The 26,348-nt window shown below is 41.7% G+C and overlaps 1 protein-coding gene across 1 annotated transcript; it reads left to right on the top strand.

Moving 5' to 3' along the window:
* Nucleotides 1-56: 56 nt before the first annotated feature.
* On the top strand, nucleotides 57-24,958 carry CAVIN4 (caveolae associated protein 4). Its single transcript, XM_048839448.2, has 2 exons — nucleotides 57-875; nucleotides 24,024-24,958. The coding sequence occupies exons 1-2, from the start codon at nucleotides 468-470 to the stop codon at nucleotides 24,678-24,680; spliced, it is 1,065 nt and encodes a 354-aa protein (XP_048695405.1). The 5' UTR covers nucleotides 57-467; the 3' UTR covers nucleotides 24,681-24,958.
* The last annotated feature ends 1,390 nt before the right edge of the window (nucleotides 24,959-26,348 follow it).

The following is a 26,348-nucleotide window of genomic DNA, read 5'->3' on the forward strand; positions in this document are numbered from 1 at the left end:
GCTCCTTTTTTTTTTAAATACACTCGTGTTTACTTTTGAAAACTGTCTGAATTCCCCCAAAGGAAATCGCTTCATTAAAATGAGAGCAGCAGTAAATCTTAAATAAATATGTCAGTTGGCTTTCCTGCTTAATTAGTAAGTTGCTTAACTTTCCCGGATTAACACTAATAACTTCATTGGTACAGAAGTGTGACCCTTTAAATGTATGTGTCATTCCAGACATTGCTTCCTAACTTTAGAGGTTTCATATTGCAAAAAGTATCCAAATAATCATGGAGGGATAGTCTGTAGTTATAAATATTTGACCCACCTCCAGGGATGGAGTTTCACACCCTGCTCTGAACATCTCTGAAGCCAGCTGTCAAGCTTCTTGCACAGGTGCCAGAATTGTTTCCCTACGATTTGAACAGTCATCGTGGGGAGCATTTATACTTCAGTTCCTGTAAACCTGACTGAACACAGACAAAATGGATCACCATGAAGTTACCTCGGAGGCTGATAAAATCCACCAAAATCGTCTCTCAAATGTCACAGAAGATGAAGAGCAAGATGCTGCATATACAATTGTGACAGTCCTAGATAAAGTGGCTAACATTGTACACAGTGTACAGGAGAGCCAGAAAAGAATAGAAGAGCGACACAGAGAAATGGAGAATGCTATCAAGACCATACAGATTGATATTTTAAAGCTTGCCCAGACTCATGGCAATACAGGCTACACTGTTAACAAGTTGCTTGAGAAAACCTGCAAAGTTAGTTCCCACGTTAAAGAAGTGAGGGCACGTGTGGAAAAGCAGAGTGCTAATGTGCGAAAGGTTGAAGCAAAACAAGAGGAGATGCTGAGAAAAAACAAATTTCGGGTTGTAATATATCAGGTACGCATGCACTTTATTTTACCTTTGAAGTTTTGCCACAACCTTAATAGTTACTGGGTACTCGTTGTTTAACAAATCTAAAGACCGGTAACACAGTCTTCCCAGTGTAGGAGTTGTGTTATATGTTCTTTAAAATTGATTTCTGCCTCTCGGTGTCTTTCAACACGAACCCACCGATGGCAATTCACAGAGTCTATTATTAGTATTGGTTGGCTTCTCAGCCAGGAGTGTAAGATTAACTGCAGATCAGCAAGGACTATTTGTTGCCTATGTGGAAGGTCATATGAGGCAGGCACTGTAAATCTTGTCATGCTAGTCATGCCTGACAATCATCTGTTATTTTTTCACCATATTAGGTAGAAGTCCAAACAGCAAAACTATTTATGGAGGCTCCAGAATTTAGTCATTCCTTTAATGCTAAATGTAGTGTATTTTATTTGCAAAGTTATCAAGGTTTTTTGTAGCTGTGAAAAGTTTTTTCATGGTCTCAATTCATAGGAACGAATATTCAAAACTAAGTTCAGACCTGCACCCCCTTATCACACAAGCCGTCCTTTTGCGTGTAGTCTCACTGACTGACTGCTTTGGAAATACATGACTGAGGACTACTAACATGAGCAAGGTTTTGCAGGATCAAAAACAAATCATATATTTTTCTGACATTACGATTATTGTATAATGCTACTTGTTCTTGTAAATGAATAAATAGCAATTGTTCTTATTGTCTGAATGCAAGTGGCTTGTCCGTGTGGATCATACAAATACAAAAAAGTTAATCATGCTAGGGGAGTTATAAGGCTAGGCCACTTACTGGAAAATGCTGCAATACTAGATGTTAAGGACTAGATCCTGTGAAGTTCTAAGCATGCTCCATCAAGCTGTCCTGGAGTGACACAGGAACATGAGTACCAACCTCTGGGCAGACTGCTAGGAAGTGGGGCACAAACCCCAAATTTTGTACTTAGATTTCACCAACCAATTATCTAGCGTAAACTCCTCAGGCTCTCTAACAGCCATAACATGGAGTCTCAGACCATCCCTTTGGGTACTCCAGTCTGTCTTGTCACCCAGATGAGCGGACGTATGGTCCCTGACACCAAGGATCACAGCAATGTTCAGGTTAATCCCAGTCCCAAAGGACCAGTCATTTACCCCAGGTAAAGACAATGCTTGCAGCCAATTGTATAATAAACTATCTAAAGATTTATTATATAGGAAAAGGAAATAAGAGTTCCAATCTTAAATTTAAAAAAACTAATTAAAGCTTCTATAATAAACAAGCTCCTTAGGTCCAATGCATATGAAGCACAGGGAATTTTTTGCTTATGCCTAGTGAGCCTTGCACCCCAGAGTCCAAGCAGCATAAAAGATACAGTTCCTCTTTGTTAGGGGTTTTTTATTCCCTTCCCTCCCTGTGCTTTGAGATGCAAACTCAGCTGATGGGAAGGATTCACTTGCCAGACTCATCTCCATAGAGGGGAGAGTAAACAACAGACTCTTTTGTCCTCTTAAAGGTTCCACTCTAGTCCGTCTGGTGTTGATGGGCCTTCCTTGTCAGGCAGGACATAACTCCTGTTGGAGACCAGCATTTCACACTGGCTGTCTCCTGCCTGGTGATTTACAGTTACAGAGGCTTACAGTGCAAACACGCAGATATTACCTTGTAATGTGGGATAGGATACAGACATTATAAGTGAGATTAATGCCTGCAGCAGCTCACAAGCATTCCATAAAGTCTAAACACATGCTTATCATTCTAATACCTGTGTTAACAGTACTAACACCCAGGTGAGCTAGACTGATTCCAGGTAGGTATTTGTCAGTGTTCAGTGGAGGCATGGGGATCTTGGCCTGAGCTGGCACCTGGTCTGCTAGCATCACATACTCGGCTCCTCTAGAATTCAGTGGGAACTGAAGGTGCTCAGCCCCTTACTAGGACCCTAAAAGTTTTGTTTGTGTATATCATTTATCATTACGTAGTCTTTAAAATAGCAGTGAACCCATACAAATAGCTTTTTTCGTTCGAGTAGACCCATGTCCGTGATTGGGAATATTCATCTGAGAAAAGTTATTCATGTGCATAAGTGTTTGTAGGCCCTGATTTAGCTTTTAAATTATTTGATTTCTAGTAAGAGGAGGTACTAGTCAAACCTCTGGTTAGCAATGAAAACAGTGCCGGTGGAAACTGATGATGGGGGGAGAAATGTCTAATTCAATACAAAACACGATGTTTATTTTTTCCCACAGACATGTTTGTTGTCATTTATTTTCAAATAGTTCATGAAAAAGACTGTGGCAATGTCCTACCAGAGATTCACGCAGAACCATAAAAGACAACTGATGCTCTTTTTACTGTCTCTTCTTATGCTTTTCATACAAAGGAGACTTTGCCGAGAGCCTCTGTGCATCCGATTTTCTTGAACAGAATCAGCATCTTGAATTATCCTCTTCACTCTTCATAGTCCCATCCCTGTTTAGATCAGCTACAGCAAGAGTGGATTCCTCTTAGCACGGATAAAAAAGCTACAGTGACACAGCTGAAGCACTTCAGTGTAGACACTACTTATGCCAACAGGAGGGATTCTTCCATTGGCGTAGGTAATCTACCTCCTTGAGAGGCGGTAGTTAGGTCGAGGAAAGAATTCTGTCTACACAGGAACTTAAATTGGTTTAATTGCACCACTTGGGGTGTGGATTTTTCATACCCCTGACCAATGTAGTTAAATCGGTCTTTTCTAGTGTAGTCTCTCCCCCTCCCCCCGCACACACACACTCTTTAGCTAGTGGAAACTTCTCTTATTCCCGATCTGCTAATCCTTTTGGGATGCAACATTTATCACCTGGCTGGTGGGTGATAACTGTCCCCTTTCCAGGAGCGTTAGAACAGAGGAACCTGCTAGGAGTGTATTGAAACTTTACACGCTGCACTGGTGCAAGTCACTTTGTACAGCAATGCAGTGCTACTACACGAGGGGCTTGGTCCAGTGCAACCACACTGATATAGTGCAACCACCCCCTCGCCCCCCACAAACCACTGCCAAGGCATTAATGGAGTAAAACTTCACTATAAGAGGAGTGACAGTCCATTGACATGCACTGAAGCAATTTGGGACTTGTATGCTACATTGCACCATAACTAAGTTCATGACTGAGTTGGATGTTGGAAGGGAAGACTTGGTCTACAGTGGAATTTTGCCTGAGAGGCATTAGGGATATTGTGAAGGACTGTGTGTAATGAGGGGAACGTGACTTACTTGTTTGGATCAATGAGTTTGTATTTCTGTAATGGCCTCTGTCAATCAGCACAGCAGGGTTCGTTTATAAAATGAACACAGAGAAAATTGCCCCAGTTAATTTTTCTTAGTTAATAGTTTTGATACTATTAATAGATTGATACAATTAATAGAGGCAGAAGCAGATTAGAGGATGCTGGCCTGGAAATGATTGTCCAAGAGCCCTTAATCCCTCACAAAAAAGAGTTGTAAGAGCCCTTATGCTAAATGGAGACCTAATGAGAATCTTTGACCATGGGAGTTAGGGAAATGAGAACAAGGGGTGGTTTACTAGACATTGTTAGAATTAGGGCTGAGAAAATAGCTGGGGGTTCAGTTGGCAATCGGGTTAGCAAACTGCATAGTGTAATTTGGCTCAGGTCAGTTGGAAGTAAAGCCGGTTCTCTTGCTGGCTTCACCTCAAACTTCCAATCAGAATGGAAACCTTCCAAACTCAATTCAAATGGGTTTGGGGCTCAATGTGAATATTTTTCACTGTTCTAGAGATGATTAATTTTTAAGCAGGCCATGTAATGGAGAGAGAGGCAGCCAGGTACCCTGCCACCCAGACTGTTGTCATGGTTGAAGTCACAGTTTTAGTTCAAATTGGGGTACTGTGTGTCCTGATGGTACTGCAGTAGTATAGGTTGGAGGGACACACAACAGAAAATGGAGAAGGAAAGGTAAGCAGTAGTCTCAGATAGTTTTGAGGAACAGCCCAGAGAAAGTGATGTTTGTCTGCAGTAAAGTGGTCTTTGGCTATTTTAGTCATTCCAGGTAAATAATTAAAAGATGGAATTAAAGTGTGTGCGTGCGTGTGCATGCTTTGTTTTTTTCATTTTGAAGGAATCTGTTCCTTTTTTTTTTAGTTATCTCTTGGAACTCTCTGGTCGAGCTGGGAGTTACCTCAGGTGAAATTTTATTGTAATTTAGAAGTTGTAAGCTTAAAAGAGCCTAGGAACCAGTTAGACAAGGTGCCTGAGGTAATGGCTTTTATTTCAGGAACTAGTTACAAAGTCTAGCAGAAAAGATGTCCTATGAAAGGAATTCTGGATCTCACTCCTGGCTACCGCCTTTCACATTTGAAAATGCTTTGGCAAACAAAGTGGGCATTCCTAAAATGAGTTGGCTTTCATGTTTTTGGGGTTGGCCTGCCAAACAACTTTGCATCCTTGTACCGCACAATAATTGATTCCTCTCCACCATGATCACATCACTACATACAGGGCATGGGCCTGGAATTGTGAAGAGGGTTGGTGAGTTGATTCATTGGGATACACTCCGAACCTACCTGACTCGTTTACATGTATAGAAATAAAAATGTAAATGTGACACAGAATCATCAGGTCACCATAAAATTCCTGTTGCAGCTCAGTTGGTTGTGTATGGTTGGCTGGACACAGGTCTGGCACCCAGATGACATGATGCTGCTGCTTTTGAGGTGCTCCAAGTACATTCCTTGAAAAATTAAGGTTTTTTTAAAGAGACAATTGTCTAACTAAGCCGATGAATGTGGTTCCAGCTTGGTCCCCAGTCACTGCAGGGTATGGTGTGCATTCTAGTGAATTTTAGCACTTACATTGTGCTTTGCAAACTTTAACTATTTACTCTTCATATTACTTGTGTGGCATAGGTGACAATATAATCCCATTTTACAGATGGGGAAACTAAGAAAGAAAAGTTAATTGCCTTAGCTAAAACCACAGAGAGACTGTGTCAGAGCAGAGCTGTAGCAAAGGAATTGCCTTCAGGGCCATCCTTAGTCCACTAAATCAGGTGGTTGTTCACACTTCTTAGCGGCCCGCACCTGTTGTAGCCAACAGCCAAGTTGGCTCTTCAGTAGCACAGCTAGCTCAGTCAGCTGTGAGTGAGCCCTAGAGTCATCAGTGGCATCTCCGGATACTGCCCCCCACAACTGTGAACTGGCCCGTGGCCCTCCTAAAACACTGGAGGCAGAGAGGGAGACCATGAATAACCTGTGCTCCTTAGGAAAAAGCAGTTACACCCTGTCAATGCTGGAGTGATAAATTTACCCTTTTGGGGATATGTTTACAAGGAAAGAAGCTTGAAATTGAAGGGGGGGTGGGAAAGGATGAGATTAGTCTGATCATTTATATCCCTAAAAGGCGGCTCATGGCTATGAACTTCATGGGCTCTGTTCAGATGGGATTATAAACCTGACTCCATGTATTTTCTGAACCAGTGTAATCAGACTTACCCAGATTTGCTGTTCTTCTGTGATGGTGTGAACTAGGGTGAGTTAATAATCCTCCTAGAGCCAACATAGACTTTCCCTATCCGGGAAAATGAAGTGGTGAAAACAGCTGATCTAAATTTGCATTTGTATGGGACCTGTTTTCAAAGTTTTGCTTGGGTTTGGCCTGGAAGGCACCAGAATATTGTAGTTAGATGATCACCCTCCATTTCCTATGCCACTTCCCCAAATCATGAGACAGCCTAGATAGTGATTTATCCATAGCAATTGTGGCTGATCATTATAAAAGTCTCCTTGGTGCTTATCCTTTTGTGCTCACTCCACACTGGGGAATGGAGTTCTACTTCCCTGTAACTGAGCTTGCCTTTCAGGATGAGTAGCTTCTGATTTAACTCTATAAGCCAGTGAAGACTCCTGATGTCATTTTCTTCCATGGGTGTTACAGGACTGAAGTTGCTCAAACCAGCACATTTTCAGAACTGGGGAAAATCTGAGCTCATCAATAGCATGTTACAGACTTTTAGTGGTTAGCAACAGCACCCTGGTGTACTTAATAGATCTGCATCTCTTCCAACTGTATCTAGTCTGCAAGAACCGTACCTTTTGTTATTGTGGGCCAGGACTGAAAGCAAGTTATTAGCAAAGGTCCTGTTTTATCATAGCACCTCCTGTCTGGACCCTGTCTCTGCCCCTTCTCACACATGCAGATGTTCTTTGTATCTACATTTAAAAGAGGCTGTCTAGGAAATTGCATATTTTGAGCTACTAATAACAAATTCACAGGGTTCCCTTTGCTGACACCCACTTAACATGGAACCTCCTAAGGGGTACCTACTGGACTTTCAGGGACTCCTTCAGAGGTACTGATTCACAGGCTTACTTGTTTAGCAAACTTTAAATGTGCCTCAGATGAATACACAGCTTCCTTTTGGGGCTGCAGCTGCCCTTTACATCATTCAGAAGCTGTCCCAGGGAGTGGATGAGATGGGAGATGCTCAGAATGACATTGTACAGTTGTCTAACTTCTTGATCACTGAGTTCTCATTGGATCACTCTAGTCAGTTAATGAGAGAATGGATTTCTAGATGAGATGAGGTGAGGTAATATCTTCCATTGTACCAACTTTGGTTGGTGTAAGAGAGAGAAGCTTTTGAGGTACACAGAGCTCTTCTTCGGGTCTGGGAAGATGCTCAGTGTCTCAGCTAAATACAAGGTCAAACAGCTAGTTTAGCAGAAGTAGTTACAGAGTAGCAGCTGTGTTAGTCTGTATCCGCAAAAAGAAAAGGAGTACTTGTAGCACCTTAGAGACTAACCAATTTATTTGAGCAGAAGCTTTCGTGAGCTACAGCTCACTTCATCGGATGCCTGCTGTGGAAAATACAGTGGGGAGATTTATATACACAGCGAACATGAAACAGTGGGTGTTGCCATACACACTGTAACAAGAGAGTGATCACTTAAGGTGAGCTATTACCAGCAGGAGAGCCGGGGAGAGGAGAACCTTTTGTAGAGATAATCAAGGTGGGCCATTTCCAGCAGCTGACAAGAACGTGTGAGGAACAGTAGGGGGGGAAATGAACATGGGGAAATAGTTTTACTTTGTGTAATGACACATCCACCTGTGCGTAACCACTTTTTACAACAGGGATGTTAATGGGTCTCTTCACCTTGAATGGCCCCTTGCAACATGTGCTAACTACCTATGCTAAATGTTCAACCTGGTATTTAGCTGTGACATTCTGAGTAGCTGTCCCAGACCTGAAAAAGAGCTCTGTGTAAGAGGGAAAGCTTGTCTCTCTCACTAGCAGCAGTTGGGCCAATAAAAGATATTACCTACAACAACACTGAGGGCATGCATGTGGTTTGGGTTAAATTGGTGAACCCCTGTCAGAATTTAAGGAACAGGGATTGTAGCTGAAGCTTTATGAAAGTAGAATGAGGGATTTACTGTGCTGGCCAAGCTAAGCACCTTTTCATTATGTAAGAACAATTCCACATGCCAGCTGTTGCATTTGCCCCAAGAATGGCATATTTTTTGGTCTTATGAGCAGAAGAGTTTATTCAGCACGTACTTTATGGGGTGAACTCACATAGGTGCCCTTAAGAAATAATCCTATTTCGCTTCTATTTGAACAGACTTGGCGTGAGGGCAGAGATTTTAATTCCAAATCTGCAAAACTACAGCAAGATCACGTGTGATTTAGTCCCATGCTTGCAGTGAAAGAGTGACACTTTTACAAAATGATGGGATGCTTTGTAATTGGGTAGTCACCAGAGGCTAAGGATTGACAGAAGGGTTAATTGCAAGGGGGCTTTAGCTGTAACATAAATTGTTTGATGCTAAGGACACTTTTTGGTCAATGGACAGGTTGTTATGGTAATTTCTGTTAACCAGCTGGCTACATGGTTAATGGGTGTATTAATAGGCATGAGGGTGATGTGGTGTTTTAGAGATTTACTTTGGGCATTGCTTTGAATAATGTACAGTCAATTTAAAATGTAAATTCCTAGGCATGATATTGTTTTGATTTCGTTTCTTGCCTACAAGCTGCAGATTGTTTGCAGGCCTTCCCAGTGAGGGTATTTTTGTTATTCTTCATCACGTATCAAACATTTCTAGGTTGTTTCTTTTACAAATCAGTTGTCAGCCACCACTCAGTCAACAACCCTGGCACTGGACTGCCTATTGCCTGATTTGTGCTCCAGCTTCAGGAGTGTGAGGGGTTTATTTATCCCATTTGCAATTGTTAAACATTTTTCACATGAGTATTCCCCACATCATGTAGACTCAGGGTGACAGGTCACTGGCACGTTACTTTGCACTGAGCAACACAATAAAATGACATAATTCTGTATTTTTGTCTGTTTTGCCTATAGTTTTGGTATAAGGATGTTCTGACTTTGAGGAGGTTGAGAGTATTTTGGCTTGTAATGGTTATTATATTTTTCAGAATAGATTCTGGAGCTGAAGGGATGTCATGCTATTTGTTATTTTGTTTTTTCTTTGTTTTTATTTTTATTTTCTGTACTTTTTTATCATTTTTCTAACTTTTTACTTGGGGCTGGGAAATGAGTGGGAGCGTTATGAGTATTGATCATTTTAGTTTTAACCTGCAGTCTGAAAAGTGACTGTAAATAAATGATTTTCTGGAGTTTCGTGGTATTGGCTCAATTATTTCTGGATCAGATGTTTACAAAGAAACAGATGGTCTTTTTTAACTGCCAGCCCAGCAAACTCAGTCTGGGTGCTGAGAGACAAACCTAGTGCACCTATTTAGAATTTTTTAATTCATTGAAGTCATTTCCATTTCTCCCAGTAAAAAATGACCAATTTTTCATTATTTTTGTGTTATTTAAATTACATTCTTTTATCAAATCATCACTGAAATCATTGTGTGTTTTTCATTTACTAAAAATCCATTCTTCAGTCAACAAAAATTTTCAGTAACTGTTTTGACAACATATTTTTTATAAAAATTTATATTAAAAAGTGGCAAAAAAGGTACAAAAATGAAAATTGTTGAAAAAGTCAATAGTTTTGAACAAAACATTTTGTTTTTTAAAAAATGTCATTTTTCTATGGAAAAAAAACATTTTGCATTCAAAAAAATTTGACCAGCTCTATAAACCAGGCACTTTTCACCTCATGGAGAAGATTATGGAATTGAACCTCTGGCTAGGTAAGTAGTGTCGGGTAGAGAGTTTTGGGGAATGTTGGTCCAGCTTTTATGGGGAGAGTGGGGTTGTTTAATTTGGATGGCCTCCACCTCAATCTCCTTGGGGACAGGCTGGCTCGTTTAGTCAGGAGGGTGTTAAACTAATAGCAAAAGGGGAGGGTAAAAAGAGGCAAACTATGAGAATTCAGTGAGCACAAAATCAAGATATTGGAAAAAAAAATTAATTAAGGAACAAAAGGCAGGAAACGAAGAAATTCTTGAATTGCCCAGACACCAATTACTAGGAGCCTGAGTAATAAACAAGAGGAATTGGAATTGCTCATGGATGGGCATAAATTCAATGTTGTTTGTATTACTAAAATGTGATAGGATGATTCGCACTCCTGGAATGTTAAAATAAATGTTATAACCTATTTAGGAAGGAATAAGTATGGAAAAGTGGGAGAGGGAATGGCACTCAACAGGTCTCTCTACATTTACAGGGGTGTGTAGCGTACAGACACAGCATGCCCAGCTAGCAATGTAAACAGTGAGGCACTATTTAGGTGAGCAGGGTAGAGACACGCCAGTATTACAGGGTGTGGACCCTACACAGCTCTCTACCTGCCCAAACAGTGTCTCCCATGTCTACCCTGCTAGTCTACTGCCTTCCCACTGCCGGAGCCTTTTCCCACCACAGTGAAAGGCTCCAGCCACAGGAAGCTGCCAGAGCCTTTTCCTGCTGCCTCCCCCACCCCTTGCCAAAGCCTTTCACTGCCACCTGAAGATACAGGTACCTGACACATCGCTACAAGGAAAGACAAGGCCTATGTCAAAAATGGCTTTATCTGTTTCCTAGTTACACTGACAACTTGTTGGGTGAAGTGCTGGTCCCATTGAAGTCAATGGAAATGTTGTCGTTAATGGGGGGCAGGTTTTTATTCTTTTTGTATTATGGTATGTCTAATAAGCTCAAGGTTTGAATTTAGGCTCAAGCCTAACCCTCCTTCCATTGACACACAAATTGCACTAATCCAGGGCTTGCACCCAGGGTCACAGGACCCCATGGATGTACTGGGTCGAGCAGGGACCCAGGATTCAAGCTCTGTTGCTCTGTAGTGTAGACACAGCCCCTCTGGACTTGTGCTGTAGGTGTTCAGCAAATGTATCCCACAGGCTAGCTTTCCTTGTCCTCAAGTTTGACGGACAGACAAGTTTTCCCACACTGCACTGTCAACAAAAGGCTAGAGCAGCCACATTTTGGTAGAGTGCTAGGAAGTCTGGGAAATGGGTGTTTGGACTCAGGCTTGCACAATGCAGTGTAGACACTGGAGTTCCAGGGCTTAACAATTCCTAACCTAAAGTTACAGATGAATGTAGACGCGCCAGTCCTAGGTTAACAACCCAGGGTCTGCTAACTCAGGTTCTACTAACCCTGGGCTTACACTGCACTGTAGCCAGACCTTTAGTTTCCTCGTATGTAAAATGTGACATATTATTCCAAAGAGCTACTAGAGGATGGACGGGATGGATTGAAATGGAAAGATGATCTAGACAAGAGACTCATTTCCCTGGGGCTTTTTTGCATAGACTTGAACACCTTATGTCCGTATGAAACAATATCTTAATGTGTTTATAAGCCAATGGTAACATTATCACCCCCTTTTATTGGATGCTTGCAAGTTTGTGCAACAATCACCATTTGGGTGGACATTTTCCATGTCTGGTCTCTGCTCACATGTGTATTTTTGTCTGGCAAGATCGAACAAAATGGTTCAGTTGCTTGTGAAAACAAGGGCAGTGGGGGAAAAAATCAGATTGTCTCCTTATTTAAAAAAATAAGGAAAAAGCTTCTTTTTCGAAACAACAACAACAACAAAAAACACTGCAGCCAAAATAGTTGCAGCGGCACAGGAGCTAGCAAACAGAGCTGTAAACAGGGGAGTTTGAGTGGGAGTTTGAAAGGGGAGTTTGTCTTGTGGTGCTTGTGTGGGGTTTTGTTTTGCTGTGGGTGGTGGTGTTTTGGTGTGGTTTGTGTTTCCCAGATTAACAGGATTTAGGTGGGAAGGCTATGACAGATACAGAGGTGGCAGTGGGAGTGACCCATGTAGCAGAAGACACAATGAAGATGACTGGATGTGGAAGCTGTGGTATGTACATGATCCTGGAGGGGGCACCTGGTAAGAGTTTTGTCTGCATGAAGTGCCGCCTGATAGAGCTGATGGAGGAAAAGATCCGAGGTTTGGAGATGCAGGTGGAAAGTCTGGTAGAGTTTAGGAAGGAGTTTGAGCAGATTATGGAGCAAAGACATGAGGTATCTGAAGGGAAAAGCTCAGACTTGCAGATGGAAGCAGGACTAGGGAATTCTGAGGGGAGACTGGGTGAGGAAAGTGGTCAGTGGAAGCATGTGACTAAAAGAACTAGGCAGAGGAAAAGACGGGCTAGTGAAGGAGAAATAGAGCTTAAGAATAGGTTTGCAGAGTTGGAAAATGAAGAAGGGGCTCAGCAGGTAGTCACTGAAGGTGGAGGGGCAAGGAAGAAGAGAAGAGCGGCTAGTCCTATAGGAAAAGGGGAAGAGTTAATGGAGATTACACCAAATATGAGCCCCAGAAGGATACAGGATGGGCTAAAAAGGATTACAAGGGAGAATGGGACTGGAAAGAACTTGCAGCCAGAGGGAACAGAGGATAGACTGGAGAATAGCACCGTCACTAGGAAAAGGCAGGTCTATGTGATTGGGGACTCTTTACTGAGAAGAATAAATAGGCCTGTAACTAGAGCTGATCCGGAAAATAGGAGGGTGTGCTGTCTTCCAGGTGCTAAGATACAGGATGTAGACCTGAGGTTGAAAAGGATTCTAAAGGGAGCGGGAAAGAATCCCCTAATTATCCTTCATGTGGGAACAAATGATACGGCTAGATTCTCGCTGGAAAGTATTAAGGGAGACTATGCTAGGCTGGGGAAGACGCTTAAGGAAATCGAGGCTCAGGTGATCTTTAGTGGGATTCTGCCTGTTCCTAGAGAAGGGCAACAAAGGTGTGACAAGATTATGACTATCAACAGATGGCTTAGGCAGTGGTGCTATAAGGAGGGCTTTGGGATGTATGGCCGCTGGGAGGCGTTCATGGATAGAGGACAGTTCTCTCGGGATGGACTTCATCTGAGTAGGGAAGGAAATAGACTTCTAGGATGGAGGCTGGCACAACTGATTAAGAGAGCTTTAAACTAGGAATTTGGGGGAGGTGGTTGGGAGATGTCCAGGTAATCTCCATGCCAGAATTTAGCATTGAGTGGAAAGAAAATGAAGTAAGAGTGGATACAGCCGTAGGCAGGAGGAAGGGCAGTGTAGATACAAGTCTAATAGGTTATACTGGTAGTAAAATAACCGTGCCTAATAGGGTACAGAATGTGAGTGAGGCCAAACAGCAAAAATTAAGATGTTTGTATACTAATGCGAGGAGCCTAGGTAACAAAATGGAGGAACTAGAGTTACTGGTGCAGGAAGTGAAACCAGATATTATAGGTATAACAGAAACCTGGTGGAATAGTACTCATGACTGGGCTACAGGTATTGAAGGGTATGTGCTGTTTAGGAAAGACCGAAATAAAGGTAAAGGTGGTGGAGTAGCACTGTATACCAATGACGAGATAGAATGTAAAGAAATAAGAAGCGATGAAATGGATATGACTGAGTCCGTCTGGGCAAAAATTAAATTGGGGAAGAAAACTATTAGAGCCTCCCCTGGGATAGTGATTGGGGTGTGCTATAGACCACCAGGATCTAATTTGGATATGGATAGAGCCCTTTTTAATGTTTTTAATAAAGTAAATACTAATGGAAACTGTGTGATCATGGGAGACTTTAACTTCCCAGATATAGACTGGAGGACGAGTGCTAGTAATAATAATAGGGCTCAGATTTTCCTAGATGCGATAGCTGATGGATTCCTTCAGCAATTAGTTGCTGAACCGACTAGAGGGGATGCCATTTTAGATTTGGTCTTGGTGAGTAATGAGGACCTCATAGAAGAAATGGTTGTAGGGGATAATCTTGGCTCAAGTGATCATGAGCTAATTCAGTTCAAACTGAACAGAAGGATTAATAAAAATAAATCTGCAGCTAGGGTTTTTGATTTTAAAAGGGCTGACTTTCAAAAATTAAGGAAATTAGTTAGGGAAGTGGATTGGACTGAAGAATTTATGGATCTAAAGGTAGAGGAGGCCTGGGATTATTTTAAATCAAAGCTGCAGAAGCTATCGGAAGCCTGCATCCCAAGAAAGGGGAAAAAATTCATAGGCAGGAGTTGTAGACCAAGCTGGATGAGCAAGCATCTTAGAGAGTAATTAAGAAAAAGAGAAAAAGCAGAAAGCGTATAGGGAGTGGAAGAAGGGAGGGATTAGTAAGGAAAGCTACCTTATTGAGGTCAGAACATGTAGGGATAAAGTGAGACAGGCTAAAAGTCAAGTAGAGTTGGACCTTGCAAAGGGAATCAAAACCAATAGTAAAAGGTTCTATAGTCATATAAATAGGAAGAAAACAAAGAAAGAAGTGGGACCGCTAAAAACTGAGGATGGAGTGGAGGTCAAGGATAATCTAGGCATGGCCCAATATCTAAACAAATACTTTGCCTCAGTCTTTAATAAGACTAAAGAGGATCTTAGGGATAATGGTAGCGTGACAAATGGGAATGAGGATATGGAGGTAGGCATTACCATATTTGAGGTAGAATCGAAACTCAAACAGCTTAATGGGACTAAATCGGGGGGCTCAGATAGTCTTCATCCAAGAATATTAAAAGAATTGGCACAAGAAATTGCAAGCCCATTAGCAAGAATTTTTAATGAATCTGTAAACTCAGGGGTTGTACTGTATGATTGGAGAATTGCTAACATAGTTCCTATTTTTAAGAAAGGGAAAAAAAGTGATCCGAGTAATTATAGGCCTGTTAGTTTGACATCTGTAGTATACAAGGTCTTGGAAAAAATTTTGAAGGAGAAGGTAGTTAAGGACATTGAAGTCAATGGTAAATGGGACAAAAATACAACATGGTTTTACAAAAGGCAGATCGTGCCAAACCAACCTGATCTCCTTTTTTGAGAAAGTAACAGATTTTTTAGACAAAGGAAACGCAGTGGATCTAATTTACCTAGATTTTAGTAAGGCATTTGATACCGTACCACATGGGGAATTATTAGTTAAATTGGATAAGATGGGCATCAATAGGAAAATCGAAAGGTGGATAGGGAATTGGTTAAAGGGGAGACTACAACGGGTCCTACTGAAAGGTGAACTGTCAAGCTGGAGGGAGGTTACCAGTGGAGTTCCTCAAGGATCAGTTTTGGGACCAATCTTATTTAATTTTTTTATTACTGACCTGGGCACAAAAAGTGGGAGTGTGCTGATAAAGTTTGCGGATGATATAAAGCTAGGAGGTATTGTTAATTTAGAGAAGGACAGGGATACCCTACAGGAGGATCTGGATGACCTTGTAAACTGGAGTAATAGTAATAGGATGAAATTTAATAGTGAGAAGTGTAAGGTCATGCATTTAGGGATTAATAACAAGAATTTTAGTTATAAGCTAGGGACGCATCAATTAGAAGTAACGGAGGAGGAAAAGGACCTTGGAGTATTGGTTGATCATAGGATGACTATGAGCCGCCAATGTGATATGGCTGTGAAAAAAGCTAAAGTGGTCTTGGGATGCATCAGGAGAGGTATTTCCAGTAGGGATAAGGAGGTTTTAGTACCGTTATACAAGGCACTGGTGAGACCTCATCTGGAATACTGTGTGCAGTTCTGGTCTCCCATGTTTAAGAAGGATGAATTCAAACTGGAACAGGTACAGAGAAGGACTACTAGGATGATCCGCGGAATAGAAAACTTGTCTTATGAAAGGACACTTAGGGAGCTTGGCTTGTTTAGCCTAACTAAAAGAAGGTTGAGGGGAGATATGATTGCTCTCTATAAATATATCAGAGATATAAATACCGGAGAGGGAGAGGAATTATTTAAACTCAGTACCAATATGGACACAAGAACAAATGGATATAAACTGGCCACTAGGAAATTTAGATTAGAAATTAGACGAAGGTTTCTAACCATCAGAGGAGTGAAGTTTTGGAATAGCCTTCCAAGGGAAGCAGTAGGGGCAAAAGATCTATCTGGCTTTAAGATTAAACTCGATAAGTTTATGGAGGAGATGGTATGATGGGATAACATGGTTTTGGTAATTAAATATTCATGGTAAATAGGCCCAATGGCCTGTGATGGGTTATTAGATGGGGTAAGATCTGAGTTACCCAGGAAAGAATTTTCTGTAGTATCTGGCTGATGAATCGTGCCCATATGCTCAGGGTTTAGCTGATCGCCATATTTGGGGTTGGGAAGGAATTTTCCTCCAGGGCAGATTGGAAGGCCCTGGAGGTTTTTCGCCTTCCTCTGTAGCATGGGGCACGGGTCACTTGCTGGAGGATTCTCTGCTCCTTGAAGTCTTTAAACTACGATTTGAGGACTTCAATAGCATAGATATAGGTGTGAGGTGTTTTTTTTTTTGTAGGAGTGGTGGGTGAAATTCTGTGGCCTGCGTTATGCAGGAGGTCGGACTAGATGATCATAATGGTCCCTTCTGACCTAAATATCTATGAATCTATGAGTTGCAGCTTTTGAATCTCAATGGCACGTGGACAGGCTCAACTGAGGAGCACTGTCCAGCCTTGTGTTGGGGGATATTTGTTGTTGTCCTGGGTCTGACCCTTTCCTATTGGAAAGTCGCTCAACCTCTCTGCCCTGTGATGAGGTTACTCTTGTGTACTCAACTCTCAAAAGTGCTTTGAGATAAATAGTGTTTTTTCATTACGCTACAGCTCTGCTTTATCAGTGGAATAACCGGCTTACTCAACGGGGGGTATTATGGCCTCAGTGGATTATGTACTGGGGCTGAACAAAGACACTTTAGTTCCAGTCCTGAAGCTGACACTTTGTTGTGTAAACTTATCCTCCAGGTTTCCCCAGGTGTAAAAAGAAAATATTGAGACCTGCCTCACAGGGGCACCGGGGAGGCAATGGGGAAAGGCTGCAGATGAATTAAGACGTATTTGTACATTTTGAAAAGGGTCTATAGCGCTTTATTCCATATAAAAACAAACAAGCCCCCCTTCCTTTAAAAGAGCTTTGTTTGCAAAAACGAAGCATTCAGAATTTAAGAGTTGGCTGAGCAGCTCTCGAGACCATTGATGTTGGTATTTAATGAAACTTGGAACACTGGCGAAGTTCCAGAGGACTGGAGGAAAACTAAAGTCACGCCAATATTTCAAGAATAAAGGGGATGACTCAGGTAATTAATTATAAGCCTGTTAGCACGACATTGATCCTAGGTAAAATAATGGAACGGCTGATACGGGATTCAGTCAATAAAGACATAAGGTATTGTACCATAATTCATGTAAATCAATGTGGTTTTTATGAGAAATAGGTTTTTGTCAAACTTTATATCCTCAGATGGGACTACACATTCAGTTGATGAGATGTCTGCATGTGAACTAGCACTGCCTGACACTCTGATTAAAAAAATACTTGCACTATACAAAATCCCTGTAGTATACATTGCATTGACTAGAAAATGGCTAATAGCTAATCTGAAAATGTAATTGTTAATGGGAAAGGATCATCAAGTAGGGGATGTCGTGAGTGGGGTCCTGCAGGAATCTTGGCCAAATGCTTTTTAGTATTTTCCTCAATGAACATATAAAATAATTGATAAAGTTTTCAGATTGCCCAAAGATTGGTGGACTGGTAAATAACAAGGACAAGTCATTGTACAGAATGATCTTGAGCATTCGGTAAGCTGGGTGCAAACATAAATGTATTTTAATTCAGACAAATGCAAAGACGTATATTTAAAAGCAAAGAGGACAGTAGAAGGAACTATATCTTCGAAAGCAATGACTCTGAAAAGGATTTAGCGATCATGATGGATAACCAGCTGAACATGAATGCCCACTGTGAAGCTAAGACCAAAGACAATTGGTGATCCTTAGCTCTATAAACAGAGGACTATCAAGGAGCAGTAATGACGCGGTATTACCTCAACATACAGCCCTGGTGAGACCATTACTGCAACACTGTGTCGCAATCTGGTGGCCACACTACAAAAGCTGCTGAAAAATTGGAGAGGGTTTAGCCAAGAATGATCGGGGGTCTGGAAAACCTGCCTTACAGTGCGATACTTAAGGAGTTCAGTCTATTTAGGTTATTGAAGACAAAGTTAAAAATCGACTTATAGAAGTCTGGAATTTCCCACCTTAAAAAATAAAGGGGGAAACAAAGAAAATCCACTACTTGATAGGCAGCACAAGCGTGCTCTGGAACCCCCACTATGTACAGTCAGTGAGGCAGGAGCCTTTGCCTCATTCCATGCATCCCTTTCTATAGCATATGGCAGAAGATAGGACTCATTAGGACCCCTGCTTCTTTTCCTGTGCGCCTTCACTAAGAGAAAAGGGCAGCACTGGCTAGAAGCATCCTAAGTTGCATACACAGGCACGGACCCAAGAGGACACTGGCAGACCATTAACAGATTTCATTACAAAGTCCCTGGTGCATGCACACAAAGTACAGCTTTGATAACTTTGATTTAAATTGAAAATAAGCACGAAGGTATCCACAGTGGCAACAGAGCTGTCAGGTTCTGCCGGAGGGAATGGCTTTGTGTTATAAACCTCAGGTTTGAAGTATTTTACTCTCTGTGGGGACACCTATTCGAATGTAAGCAGTAATGGCGCAGACCTTTATCCTCAAACTAGCTACAGCGAGTTTCATATGGTTTGCTTTGTGCTGTTCAGACCAGAGCTTAAAAATGGAAGCTCTGCTGTACCTGGCTGGTAGCAAGCTGGGGAGGCACACGGTCAGAGTAAAGTACTCAAAAGCAGGACAAACCCAAGTTGAGTTTTATGCACGCAGTCTTAATGCCACTGGTGTACACAGGCAGACCTAGAAGTGTTCAATGATGTGACCATACACTATTTCACAAGTAGCGCAAATATCGAGTAGTGTAAATACAATTCACAAAAAAAAACCCAATCTGTGTAGCATCTCTTACTAAGGCACAAGACTCTGTCACTACTCAGAGACTATAAACGCTATTCATGCAAGGCTTGAGCTAGCAAGGTGCTGAGCACTCTGGCTCCTTTCCAGCCCAACTCTTACTCACAGGCTTAACTTCAATGGTCGTTCCCATTGACTTGCACCAGCATTCTATAACTCAAATAACTCCTATCTCAGTGGCTAGCCAGCTGGCTAGGATAGGTAAGATGAGGTGAGTACATGAATTTACATTTAGGTGGGAAGGACCCACCTTCCCTTTGTAATTTGATCTGGCTATCTTGCAAGCCATCACCTTGTGCTCCTGCTGGAAGAAGGGGGAAAGCAGGCAGGCATCTTACTCCTTTTCCCCTCGTAGGGCTGCTGCCACATCCTTGCCCAGGAGACATACTTGCCCAGTTTAGGGTGTGAGCCTGCACCGATGAAATCAATGGAACATTGCCTTTGACTTCAGGGGGAACAGGAGCAAGGTTTTAGCTATCTTTCCCCACATCAGCGTCCCCCCTAGTGCTCAGACCGACTCTCCTCAGATGTTCTAACTCTGGGAGACAGAAGCTTTCATCTTCCCTAGTAAACAAAAATGACTTTTGACAGTGTAATGCTAAAACCCATTGGTGGTTCAGAGTGGGCAGGTCCCTACCAGGCTGAAGTATAGCACTGATTTTTATTTTGAAAAACCTTCACACTGTTGACCAGTTCCAGTAAGACAGTGCATTTCTGTAGCACCTCCCATTTAAGGATTGCAGCATGATGTACAAACCTGAATGAATTTGGCCTTTGTATACCTGCTTTCTCCAGGGGAGAGGCAGAAACTGAGAACAGAGAAATTAAATTATTTGGCAAAGGTCACACAAGGAGTCGGTTGAAAAATATTGCCCAGATCTCCTGGGTGCAAGTCCCGTGCCCTAGACACAAAACATTTATCTGATAATTTACAGTTCATAGTTCTTAATTCTAATACATGTGTGAATGTTACAGCCAGCCCTTTAAACCAGTGAACAGTAAATCTAAATACAACTGGGGGGAGGGAGAAACAAAGCCTCTCTCTCGGTCTGTGTGATGCTTTTGCCGGGGACAGAACAGGAATGGAGTTTTAGAACTTAGTAATCTAGCTAGATATGCGTTAGATTCTGATTTCTTTAAATAGCTGAGAAAAATAAGCTGTGCTGAATGGAATGGATATTCCTGTTTTTGTGTCTTTTTGTAACTTAAGGTTTTGCCTAGAGGAATTCTCTATGTTTTGAATCTAATTACCCTGTAAGGTATTTACCATCCTGATTTTACAGAGGTGATTCTTTTTACTTTTCTTCTATTAAAATTCTTCTTTTAAGAAACTGAATATTTTTTCATGGTTCTTAAGATCCAAGGGTTTGGGTCTGTGGTCACCAATGCAAATTGGTGACTATTTTTATCAAGCCTTCCCCAGGAAAGGGGGGTAACGTTTGGGAGGATTTTGGGGGGGAAAGACGTTTCCAAACGGACTCTTTCCTAATAATAATACCGGTTAGACGTTTGATGGTGGCAGTGGAAGTCCAAGGGAAAAAGGTAAAATAGTTTGTACCTTGGGGAAGTTTTAACCTAAGCTGGTAAAAGTAAGCTTAGGAGGTTTTCATGCAGGTCCCCACATCTGTACCCTAGAGTTCAGAATGGGGAAGGAACCCCCCCAACCCCCACTGTTCCTCAGACGTTCTTGTCAACTGCTGGAAATGGCCCACCTTGATTATCACTACAAACCCCCCCCCCCCACTCCACCTCCCCGGCTCTCCTGCTGGTAATAGCTCACCTTAAGTGATCACTCTGGTTACAGTGTGTATGGTAACACCCATTGTTTCATGTTCTCTATGTATATAAATCTCCCCACTGTATTTTCCACTGAATGCATCCATCCGATGAAGTGAGCTGTGGCTCACGAAAGTTTCTGCTCAAATAAATTTGTTAGTCTCTAAGGTGCCACAAGTACTCCTTTTCTTTTTGCGAATACAGACTAACACGGCTGCTACTCTGAAAACTGAAGAGATGGCATTCAGTAGGGAACACAATCCTGCTGGAGTCTTCTATTCACTTGAGGATGACAGTTAGCCCAAATGTTGTCTAAAGAACCTAATCTCTCATTTTCTTCTTCTAGGAGAGACTCTTAAATCTCACCCTACTATACTCATCCCTGTATGGACTAAAGTTTCAGAATAGTTAGTAAGGAAATATTGTTGTCAACGTTTCAGCTAAAGGAGTGGTCTATAATTAAGAGTTTAATTATAGAAAAGCTGCTCTACGTAAACACTATCCCTCATTTTATGAAAAGAAGCTATAACACAGCTAGGTAATAAAGTTAATTTTCACACATTAATGAAGATTATTAACAAAGAATTCTAGTTCTTGCTCATTCTGGTTTTGATATATGGAGTTAAATAAAATTCTGCTGCTCTCACAGCAAAATAATTTCCCCTTAATTTTGATAAGCATTAACAGCCATTTTATGTTTTAAAGAAGCCGGAATAAGATGACCAAACCATAAATAGCCTTTATTTGCTGAGTGGCTTAATATATTTTTATTATATATTACTGATAGTTAATACATTGTAAAGTAAAATTAAACATGCTTTGCTACTAATCAGTCATTTTGAAAATTACAGCTGTTTTTCTGGCCAGAAATCAGTTCAGTCTGCAGTGCACCATACAGGAATTCATCAGCACAAGATACACTTGAGAAACTAACTGGCACTTGGTGGACTCTCTCATTCAAACTTCTTTGGTAGTTAGAAAAGATTATTAAGCTATGGACCAAATTCTGACAAGCTCCAGGAATCAGGTGTGACACTCCCACAAATGGGAAACGATACATTATGCAAAAGCAATATTAATATGCCATGTATTCTGCCTGAGGCTGTGTGAGGAGCTGCTCCTCGTGGGAGTATGAACAATCTTTGTGCAGCGTAGTTTGTGTGCACAAGGAGGAGATTGCTGGGGTAAGAAAGGGATGTCAGTTTCCATCTCATAGCTGCTACTGCTTTTGAGTTTCTGCTATAGTACCGGCCAGAACTTGACTCTTGTCGGGCAGATCCAGAATCTCCACGGGAATCATTACACTGAGCTAATGGTTCTTGGCTCCGCTCCTGTGTGACTATGATTTACAGGTTGGGTCTACTCTTTTTAGACATATCCCTTTATTCACCCTAAACTTTTTGCACATAAATTACCATTAAAATGACGCCCAGTAATTTACCGCCCAAAAAGAGCTTTCAGAAAAAACTTGCATTTTTCTGGCTGTTAAAATCTCTCTTTCTCTAGGTATCTACAGCACCCCTATCACCAGGCTAGCTGAGATGCTCACCTCCTCCACAAGCATTGCCTCCCTCTGTGTCACTTCTTTTCAAAATGCAGCTACCATCCTCACCAGCACCCTGTGAAAGAGGGTTGGGTGCATTTGAAGCTGAACTCACTGACAGGGATTAGTGGATAGAGGGCAGCCAAACAAAGCCAAAGGTTTAAAGTAAATGTATTTTATCATTTGGTTTCACTGCTTAGTACGTGGTTAGAATGGCACTTATCTAGAACATGTGTTTAATATTCAGTACAAATTAGCAATACTTGTGACATGGCAAGCAGTGGATATCAAGGTGATGAATGCACCATTCAATAACCTCCCATTGAAGCTCTACTATAGAGACACAGATATTTGCTGATTGTTCAGCTAATGCATTAACATGGGCTAATACACTTTTATTGTTGAAAATGCCAGAAATACGTGCATGGCATTGTTTAGTATTACAAAGAGTTGCTTGCCTCTACTACTGCCACCTGGAGCTTTGCTTTTGTTGCTGAACTGATAGGGGAGGAGTAAAATGTGGCACTGAAAAGTGACTATGTAAAACTGGCTTCCCATTCAGCAGATCAACTCCTGGTGTGTACTGAGCCTTACCTGCTTGCATCAGTGACATCTTTACTCCTATGAACCCAACACTGCCAAGGGCGTGTTATCACTGCAGAGCTCACCCTGGCTCTTACCGGGTTTTAGCCCAACCCATCGCCATCCACACACACAAACCTTTTACGTGGGTTTGGAGGGGTTTTAAACCTGGGCTAGCGTCCCTACTTGGGAATGGATTAAAGCCCAGACTCCACTTCAACTTGGGCTGGAACCTGCCCCCTTTGCAGTGAGGACAGAGGCTATGCTCCCAGTCACACATGGGCACGTACATAAGCTTTTTAGTGTGGCCACCTGCGGTCAGGCTAGGCTGACCTAGGTGCTCAGACCTGTGTACCAATCAGCTGGACTAGCTGCAGTGAAGACATACCCTAGGAGGGTCTGAGCTGGATTCTGTTCATCAACAGATTTCTCTACTAAGTTCCAGTTAATTACAACTGTGCAAACCTAATGAAAGTTAGGAGGGGTTACTGAGGCGTTCATCTGGAGTCAGTGAGGCTGTATGTAGGTGAAGGCCAGCTTGCCCTGCATGATGCTCACTACTGGTGATGTATGAGAAGGGAAGAACCCAGCTTGACTCTCCAACCTCAGAATAGCAGGGCTGGTAGCTATAAAAACATCCTTTCTAATTGCAAACTAAGCACATTTGAGCTACAGACAGTCCATGGAGGCACACTAAAGTGGGACACAATGATGCTAGTTTTACATTGTTAATCCCTTTGCAGAGTAGAACCAGCCTTTAAAGCAATCTCCCTAACAGGCATGGGATTGAACAGAGGCTGCAAAATCAGAGCTTTTCCAGTCTCCTTTATCCTCAGGAGATCGTGCAAGTTCTCAGGAGAGATTCCCACCTCCCTGTGCCACATGATTATAGCTCAGTTGTTGATACTTACAAATAAGAAGCCCCAAAAATGACATGCTTAAATGCTCTGCTCCCTTAAAACACTAGCGGAAAGATGTCTTTATGTTTTCATTCACAGGAGGAAACAGAATGCCCATCTTCGCTGTCTGTTATCAAAGACAGGACAAAAGGTGAAAACCTGGAGGACCAATTCTTTCCACCTGATGACCTCTCTTCTGATGAAGAATATTATATAGACGAAAGCAGAGCATCCCGATTTAAAAAATCAGGCATCAGACGCATAGATAATATCAAAAAGGCATTTTCAAGGGAAAATATCCAGAAGACCAGACAAAATTTTGGCAAGAAGGTGAACAGGCTTCGAACTAGAATAGTGACACCGGAGAGGCGAGAGAGAATGAGGCAGTCAGGAGAGAGGCTGAAACAATCTGGGATAAGGCTCAAGAAAACTATTTCAAAAGCAGCTCCAACAACAGAGACATTCAAGCTCAATAAGAAAGATAAAGAGCGAACAGTAGCTGAAGGGCAAGAAGGAATCCAGGAAGCTGGTGTGCATGCAGTTTCAGCAAGTGGGGCAGAAGAACCAGTTACAGAAGAGATTTCCTACACAGAAGTGATCACTAAAGTGAAGAAAGACAAAGGCAGTGGAACAAAAGGCACGTCCCAGCCAGCAGAGAAAGTTGTGCTCACCCCTGAAAAAATCGTTCTTAACCAGGAGGCAGCAGAAGAAGGAGGTGATAACGTGCTTCTGTTGGACCTCAAGCAACCAGCATAAGTGATGGAGTAGTATATACTGTGCTATTGTACAAGAGAAAACATAGTATCTGTTTATCTGGGCAGCTTGAGAGGTGTGTGTAACTTTTTATTGTTCTATATTGGTGCTGTTCTGGTGTTTATGTGTGTAGCAGACAATGTGTTGCCTTTTTATTACTACGCAAAGTCACATAAACAGAATGAAGGGGCTCATCTCTCTTGACGTGTACATATAACTTCAATTAATGCGAATGGGAGTTACAATTGCATATCACAAGGAGATGGAAACTCCTTGTATATTTAAATCAAAACTATGAGGCACTTAATAGCCTTGTTGCTATCTTTAGTTGTATGCACTGTGGCATTCAAAGAACATCTCCGTTTATCTCATGCCAACATCAAAAAGCAAACAAGCAACTGAGATATATGTCAGGTTTCAGAGTAGCAGCCGTGTTAGTCTGTATTCGCAAAAAGAAAAGGAGTACTTGTGGCACCTTAGAGACTAACCAATTTATCTGAGCATGAGCTTTCGTGAGCTACAGCTCACTTCATCGGATGCATACCGTGGAAAGTGTGTATAAAAAGATCTTCTGCAGTTTTCACAGTGTGCATCCGATGAAGTGAGCTGTAGCTCACGAAAGCTCATGCTCAGATAAATTGGTTAGTCTCGAAGGTGCCACAAGTACTCCTTTTCTTTTTGAGATACATGTAGTATTTTATATTAGCAGAAGGGAAGACTACAACTACGAGAATTGAGCTAAGACTCTTCTTGGAGCGCCTGCTCACATAGCAGGAGGAGGAAATTATTGCTTTGGAGACAGTGCAATAAAAGGCAGCAGAGACCCTAGATTTTTGAGAACTGTTCTCTGAAGTGACTAAGAGGGACTTCTAGCATTTTGAAAGGGGGGATTGATGAAGTTGAGAGATGTACTTTCTGAAGCAGCAGCAGGCTAAAAACTATAGGCCAAATTAAACACTGGAAAAATCTGGAGGCAATGGAGAACTCTGGTAGAATATCTGTATTATGCAAAGGTCAGTGCAAGTGTCAATTGGTACTGAGGACGGCAATGGTATAAATTAAATAAGGGAAACAAGATTAATATATGGGGACTGAGGAATAGAGAGTTAAAAACAAGAATGTGGGACTAAAGTGAATTTTGAGAAGGGCAGGCCCATTTGTCTTTTCTGTGCAAGAACTGATTAATAGTTGTTCCTCTACTCCCATCATACAAAACTAAAAACAGCTTAAGAATTAATTGCCACCGACAGAGCAGAGGAAAAACAGATCATTGTTGTTTTTTTCTTAAGGTAGCTGCTGAGATAAAAGGACCGCTGTGTTTTCTGCTCTTAACATTTTGCTGGGGTTCTAAACAATTAAAATAAATTCCATAAAAAGCTATTGACACGCAGGCCAATCCATATCCAGGTCTTTGTTTCCTTTTCATCATCACTATCGACCAGTCACAGCCAGAGAGAGTGCAAGCCAGACACTGTCTTTAAGAGTATGAAACACAGTGTGTTTGTAGCACTAAAGAGGCAGAAATCCATGCCCTGAAATGAGGTATGTTAGTAAACATAGCCATTGTACTGGCAGAATAAGTAGGGTTTAATGGGCCTCTTCTGTTTAAGTTTACTTGATGTCTCCTTAATACTTACATAAAATTAGATCTCAGAGTGAGGCATTGATATC

The sequence above is a fragment of the Caretta caretta genome, chromosome 2 (genome assembly GCF_965140235.1).
Source record: "Caretta caretta isolate rCarCar2 chromosome 2, rCarCar1.hap1, whole genome shotgun sequence".
Taxonomy (NCBI): domain Eukaryota; kingdom Metazoa; phylum Chordata; order Testudines; family Cheloniidae; genus Caretta; species Caretta caretta.